The following is a 7,735-nucleotide window of genomic DNA, read 5'->3' on the forward strand; positions in this document are numbered from 1 at the left end:
AATGCACTTTGTTAAGAATGAAGATGCCCTTGAAGAAATGGAAAAACAATCTAAATTAGATAATATCAATGAATAATGAATATAAATTCTTCTCACCCCCATCCATTAAAAAATTTAGTAAGGATATCTCCCAAGACCCATCAGTAATAATCACTCAATTTTTTTTTGAAGGTAGAATAACCACTATAAATACTCTTTTAAATCTTGAAGAGTGTAAAGAATTATGTTCCCAATTTTCTTTTAAATTAACTGAAAAAGAAAAACCTAAAAATGATCAATTTGATCTTTTTTCAACCCTATCTGAAGAGGTTGAAAAAACCCCCAAACCTCCAGTAGTGACTATTATGGGTCATGTTGATCACGGAAAAACAAGCCTATTGGACAAAATAAGGAAGAGTGATTTGGCTGATAGAGAATATGGTGGCATTACTCAATCTATAGGGGCTTATCAAATAACTTTCAACAAACAATTAATAACTTTCATAGATACTCCAGGTCATGAACTATTCACTAAAATGAGAGTTAGAGGTGCCCAAATAACAGACATCATTGTCTTAGTTGTTTCAGCTGTTGATGGTATACAACCCCAAACTATTGAGGCTATTAACCATATAAAAAATTCCAATCTTGCTACTATTGTTTTTGTTAACAAAATAGATAAGGGGTCAGGCAATTTAAACAATATAAAACAATCTCTCTCTAAACATGATTTATTAATTGAGGAATATGGAGGAGATACTTTATGTATTCTAGGTTCAGCCTTAACAGGTCAAGGTATTAATGAACTATTAAATTCAATTCTTGTTTTGTGTGAAATATTAGAGTTAAGAACCTCGCTGCAAACCCCCGCTGTAGGAACCATTATAGAGACAAAAATGCAAAAAGGTATTGGGGGTTCAGCTACCATTTTACTTAAATTTGGTCGTTTATTTGTTGGTGATTATTTAGTGACCCAAAGCATTATTAGTAAGATCAAGTTTATTTGCGATGATCAAAACAAAAGACTAAAAAGTATTGAGGCAGGAATACCTGTTGTTGTGTCTTCTTTTAAGAAGTTGCCTACAGCTGGAGAGAAGATAGTTATTTTTAAATCGAGAAAGAAGCTATAGAGTTTCAGAAGAAATTAATTAGTTCAGTGGATATTAGAAAATATGAAGAGTTTAAAGAAGCTAAATTAACTGTTCTGCTTAAAGCTGATTGTGGTGGTTCTTTAGAGGTTATTAAAGATATTACTGAGAGTCTTCTAATACCCATCATATCTTCAGGTATAGGACTTATTGTTGAATCAGATATACAATTAGCTACCATTTCCAAATCTTTAATTATCAATTTCAACCAAAAAACATCAAATGATGTTATATCCAGTGCTAAGAAAGAAGATTTAATAATCAAGAGCTATAAAACAGTTTATGAATTTAAAGAGGAATTAGTTCAATTATTAGAAGAAAAGACAATAATAGAAAAAATAGAAACAATAATGGGGGTAGCTAAGGTGGTTAAAACATGATATCACTCAAAAGCAGGAACTATTGCTGGTTGTATTACCTCTTCAGGCGCCATCAATAAGATAGATAAAGTTCATGTATATAGAAACAACATTCTGTTACATACAAGTCCAATCAAAAGTTTTAAGTGTGAGAGTTATGAGATAGAAGTCTCAAAAGAAGGGCAAGAATGCGGAATTGCTCTTCATAATTGAGATGATATAAAAGTAGGTGATGTAATTAAATCATTTAGGATGGTTTAAATGGTTAAAGAAGAGAGATTAAAGAAGAATATACTTAAATCGTTATTGGAAATTCAATATAAAGATATTGAAAACCCTAATCTCAAGAGAGTTATTTTTAGTTATGTGAAGTTTCAAGACAAGAAGAGAAAGTTATTAATATTTGTTGATATTCCTGATGAATATGATGAGAAAGAGATTATTAATAAACTAAATAAGTTGATTTCTTTATTTAGGAGAAAGTTATCTATCTGTTTTGATTTATATAAAGTGCCTGATTTATTTTTTATGAATGATTGTATATTTAAAGAAGCTCAGAAAGTTGAAAATATATTAAATAATGTCAATAGATAGTAAGGATAATCAGAAAGATGGTTTAGAGAGAGCTGGTGATGATGTTTCTTTAATTGAAGATGAGAAACTAGCAGGACAATTTTTAGTATCAAATAAACGTTGTTTATCAACCAATATTGCTGAGTTTGGTCATATTTTTTCTCACTCTTCAGCCATCATAGAAGAACCAGAAATATTTATTTCTGAAGAACAAAAAAAAGATATTGAAAGAACTTTAGTTCAGAAGAAAGTATTTCATAATAAGTTATTGGTTGAAGGTGAGAGCACTAATAGATTCATTGCATTATGCAATAGAATAAAAATTTTCTTCCAAGGTAAGGGTTTTTTAAAACATTTTCCTCTAGAGAGTGAAGGTTTTTAGAACTTTGTATAAATAGAGATAAAACAGAATTTGGAACTATCTGAGGTCATTTTTGTTCATATATTGAACTATGTTTGAGAGATCAAGAAAAAATTAAGCAAATACTATTAACAGAACTTTTTTTCACCATCTGTTTATTTATCCCCTCCTCTTTCTTGGTAGGGTCACATAATAGTTATTTATCTTTATGACCAGGGGATGGTGGTCTCTGAACAACCTTTCAGAATAATTGAAAAGGTATTATTTTAGCTCTATCTTTTTTCTCAATGATGCTATCTATCTTTCCGTGGTTATTTCTAGCCATATCCTGATTAGTTGGTATTAACAACTTGCATCAAACTAGGAAGTTTCATCTCTTTTATCTAGTCAGTTTCGTTCTTTCTTCAATGATACTAGTATCTGCTTGTATGGTAATAGTTATTTATTTGACTTTATACCACTTAGGAGAGTTATCTACTTAAATAACAATATACCTAAAGCAACAGAGACATTTAAAGAATCAACACCATCTTTTAGAGGTATCTTTATCTGAAAGTCTGAGTTGTTTAATAAAAGATGGCTAATACCATTACCTTCACTCCCTATAATTAAGACTGATTTTGGATGATACTCTATCTCTTTATAGTCCTTAGCTCTCTCAGATAAAGCTGAAGCATAAACCCAATAACCATTTTTTTTAAATATATCTGAGGTTTGGTTCAAATTATTTACCTCAATAATTTGTACTTGCAATCCATATCCTTGAGAGACTTTAAGGGTAGTGTAATTAAGGGGGCATTGTTCTCTTTTTTGAATAATTACACAATCAACTCCTGCAGCTGCAGCTGTTCTCAAAATAGCCCCAAAATTATGAGGATCTTGTATTCTATCAAGCATCAATACCATAGCCCTCTCTTGACTATTAGTCTTTCTTAAGAGGGTGTTAATGTCCATTGGTTGTTTGTCCTTGATATAGGCTAAGGCAAACTGATACTTATTCTTACACTCAGTTTTTTTAAATCATTCTTTTGGTTTAATAGTAAAAGGATTTTCTTTTTTTCACATATATCTTGTATTTCTTTCTGGGTTGGACAGATTAATACTTCTTCAACTCTTTTTCATAAACTTTCATGTTTGATTAATTCAAGAACATTTCTTCTACCTGCTAGTTTCATTACAAAAGATATTTAGAAATTAATATTTCTCTCAATTTATCACTCTTACTATAGTTTTTAAATTCAATTTCTTGTTTTCAGTCAGATAGCATCTTTTTCTCTAATTTTTCTAATGATCTTGGCAGTTGGAAACCTAATATATCTCAAATGAATATTAAGTCATTTAACTCTTTATTAAAAGACTTATCTGGCAATAATATATTTTTTATTTTTATATTTATCTGATTTTTTAGGTTATGTAAAAGAGTTAGAAGGTTAGGTAAATCAAGATCATTCTCTATTAGATTAGAATATCTATCTCTAATTAAATTTTCATTTAATACAGAAGGTATATTGTTTAGAAATGAGGTAGAGAATGCTCTTCTAATAGTGACCTCAAAACTTAATTTTTCGTTGTTCAATCTCTCTAATATCTCCAAATCTATATTCAAAGGCTTGGAATAATGATTAGTTAAAAATAAATATCTCAATAAGTTGGGGGAGTATTCTTTAATTAAATCTTTAACTAAAAAGACATTATTGGATGATTTGGATATCTTTTTAGAATTTCAATTTACATGTCCTACATGTAATCAAAATTTGGAGATCCCCCTTTTTTTAATAGAAAAATATTGAATATTCTCATTTTCATGATGTGGAAATTTTAAGTCTATTCCCCCTCCATGAATATCTAAGTCAGGGCAATATCTCTTAATTAAGGAAAAGCATTCAGTATGTCACCCAGGTCTTCCTATTGATCATGGACTATCTCAAGACATACCTTTTTCCTTCTCTTTTCATAAAACAAAATCATGAATATTCTTTTTTTCTAGTCCAACAATATCTCTCTTGTTTTCTAAAGAATTTATATTTTGTTTAGAGATTACCCCATATTCTTTTCAGTCAGAACAATTAAATAAGATATCTCCTTTGATTTGATAGGCACTATTGTTTTTAACGATAGTGGAGATATCTTCAATAATTTGTTTTATATGTTGAGAGACTTTAGGCATATGGTGGGGTAAGATGGTATTCATATTTTTTAAATTGGTCATAAATAATTCAATATATCTTTCGGATACTTCAATCTCTTTTATGTTTTCTTTCAAAGCTTTTTCAATTATCTTGTCATCTATATCAGTAATGTTTTGAACAAATAAATAGTTTTTCTTTTTATAAATAAAATATCTGATTAGGAAATCAAAAATAATAATAGATCTTAGATTGCCAATATGTATGTGGTCGTATACTGTTGGACCACACAAATATATTTGTATCTCTTTATCTTTTTTTATTAATTCACTAATTCACTTTTTCATTTATAAGTTTTATTAATGAAGTTCTGTAGCTCTATATATATTAAGTGTATCTCTGGTAATGGTGGTAGTGGTATAGTGGCATGGAGGAGAGAGAGTCATATAGAGTTTGGAGGCCCTTTTGGGGGTAATGGGGGCAGGGGTGGTAGTGTTTATATAGTTGGTAATGAAAATTTAAATAGTTTATTTCATTTAAGACATTTAAAAAGAATAGCAGCCCAATCAGGTTTCCCTGGAGCTAATAAAGCTGCTACTGGGAGAGATGGTACTGATAGATATATAGAGGTCCCTTTAGGAACTATTATCTTTTCTAAAGAACATGAATTTATTGTTGAGATTCTTAATACTGAACCTTATTTGTTGTGTTTGGGTGGTAAAGGTGGGAGGGGTAATTTTTCTTTTAAATCGAATAAGAATCCAGCCCCCACTCTATTTGAGAAAGGAGATTTGGGGATTGAACAAGATATTTTAATGGAATTAAGATGCATTGCAGATGTAGGCCTATTAGGACTACCCAATGCCGGCAAATCTTCTTTCTTAACCCTAGTTTCTAATGCCAAACCTAAAGTAGCTAGCTTCCCCTTTACCACATTAATACCTGTATTAGGAAAAGTTAATTTCGATAATAAAAATCTTGTTTTTGCTGATATACCTGGCTTAATTAAGGGTTCATCTGAAGGTTATGGGTTGGGCCATGACTTTTTAAAACATTTAAGTAGGTGTTCTTGATTAATACATATAGTTGATATAGGAGCTAAAAATCCTATACAAGACTTTTTGGATATTGAGCTGGAAGTTGAACGGTATGAAAATGCCGAACTAAGCAAAGAGAGAGTTGTTGTTTTGAATAAGATTGATCTGTTATCTAAAGAAAAAGTTGAGAGAGTTATTTTTGAATTGAAACTAGTAACACCTTTCAAGATATTTACTATCTCAACAATAACAGGAGAAAACTTAAATGAACTCTTAATGAATATATTTAAAAGACCAAAAAAAAAACTGTTACCTAAAGAGGAGGAGGTATTAGTGTTTTCAGACCCAATAGAAGAGAAATTAGATATTTATAAAGAAAAAGATGTATGAATTGTTGAACATCCAAACTTAAAGTATTGGATAGCCAAAATACCCAGAACCACTATCGATAATTCATTGAGATTAAATCAAAAACTTAAGAGTATGAAAATACGTGAAAAATTAATTAAATTAGGTGCCCAAAAAGGGGAATTAATTAAGATTTATGATTGATCTTTTCATTTAACAAATGAATAGTGTTCAAATTAGAAATATATTATGACAAAAATAGTTGCTATTACAGGAGGAGTATATTCCTCATTGGGTAAAGGGTTAATCACTTCCAGTATAGGCTGTATATTCAAAGAAATAGGATATACAGTCTCGGTCTTAAAATTAGATCCTTATTTAAATGTTGATGCTAACACTCTATCTCCTGATCAGCATGGAGAAGTGTTTGTTACTAATGATGGGGTTGAGACTGATCTTGATTTAGGGCATTATGAAAGATTCTTAGGTTGTGAACTAACAGGTTCCTCTTCTGTAACAGCTGGTAAGATTTATAACTCTCTATTAAAAAAGGAAAGGGCTGGTAAATATGAAGGCGAAACTGTTCAAATTGTTCCTCATGTAACTAATGAGATCAGGGATTCTATCAAGAAGTTATTGGGGGATGATTTAGATTTGTTGTTTATTGAGGTTGGGGGGACTGTTGGTGATATTGAATCACTCTCTTTTATAGAGACACTTTCAAAACTAAAGCTGAATTATGGTTTTGATAATGTTTTATTCATTCATATCTCACCAATAGTTTTTTTAGAAACCACTAAAGAGTTAAAAACAAAACCCACCCAACACTCAATCAAAACATTGAGAAAGTTAGGTATTACACCAGATATTCTCATCTTAAGAAGTCAAAATAACCTTAAAAGTTGTGTTATTGATAAGATCTCTCAAAACACTTCACTCTCACCCTCAAACATCTTTACTTCATCACACCAAGAAAATATTTATTTCTTACCAGAATCCTTATATTCACAGAAGATTCATAGAAAAATAGAAGAATTATTAAATTTGAAAAATAAGAAGGGGGATATGTCTGTCTGAAATGAATTTACTACTAAAATAAGACAACCTAAAAAGAGTTTTAAAAAGATTGTATTGGTAGGTAAATATGCCTCACTCCCTGATTCTTATTTATCTATTCTTGAATCTTTTAAATTAGCTTCTTATGAACTATCTATAGATCTAACTATTGATCTAATAGATTCAAGCAAAAACTTAGATATATCAATCTTAAAGAACTATGATGGTATTTGTGTTCCTCATGGTTTTGGGGCTAGAGGTGTTGAAAATAAATTATTAGCTATCCAATTCTGTAGGGAAAACAAGATACCATTCTTAGGAATTTGTTTTGGCATGCAATTAGCTTGTGTTGAATATGCTAGAAATGTTTTAGGTATTAATGGACATTCTGAAGAGATAGAACCAGAAACTAAACACCCAATATTTGTTAAAAAAACAATGAGATTAGGCTCTAAGACTATCAAAACTAATACTGAATTTTATGATGAGATCATTGAGAGAAGGCATAGACATAGATATATTTTTAATACCAAATACTTAGATGATTTTAAAAATTCTGAGTTTGAATTTTTGGGTTTTAGTGGTGAAATAGTAGAACTAATTAGTATTAAAAACCATCCGTTCTTTTTTGCCTCACAATATCACCCCGAATTTTTCACTAAAATTGGAAAAATAGAACCTTTATTTATTTGCTTTTTAAAGTCTTTATAACTTAAAATATGAACCCACCCAGAGGGACAAAAGATCT

General features: G+C 30.0%; 1 protein-coding gene across 1 annotated transcript; it reads left to right on the forward strand.

Annotated features, from left to right (window-relative positions):
* Window positions 1–6,180: 6,180 nt before the first annotated feature.
* Window positions 6,181–7,008, forward strand: LOC144591865 (putative CTP synthase). Its single transcript, XM_078395874.1, has one exon. It carries the CDS (start codon window positions 6,181–6,183, stop codon window positions 7,006–7,008), a length of 828 nt encoding a protein of 275 aa, XP_078252000.1.
* Window positions 7,009–7,735: the final 727 nt, after the last annotated feature.

The sequence above is a fragment of the Rhinoraja longicauda genome, unplaced genomic scaffold (genome assembly GCF_053455715.1).
Source record: "Rhinoraja longicauda isolate Sanriku21f unplaced genomic scaffold, sRhiLon1.1 Scf002511, whole genome shotgun sequence".
Classification (NCBI taxonomy): Eukaryota; Metazoa; Chordata; class Chondrichthyes; order Rajiformes; family Arhynchobatidae; genus Rhinoraja; species Rhinoraja longicauda.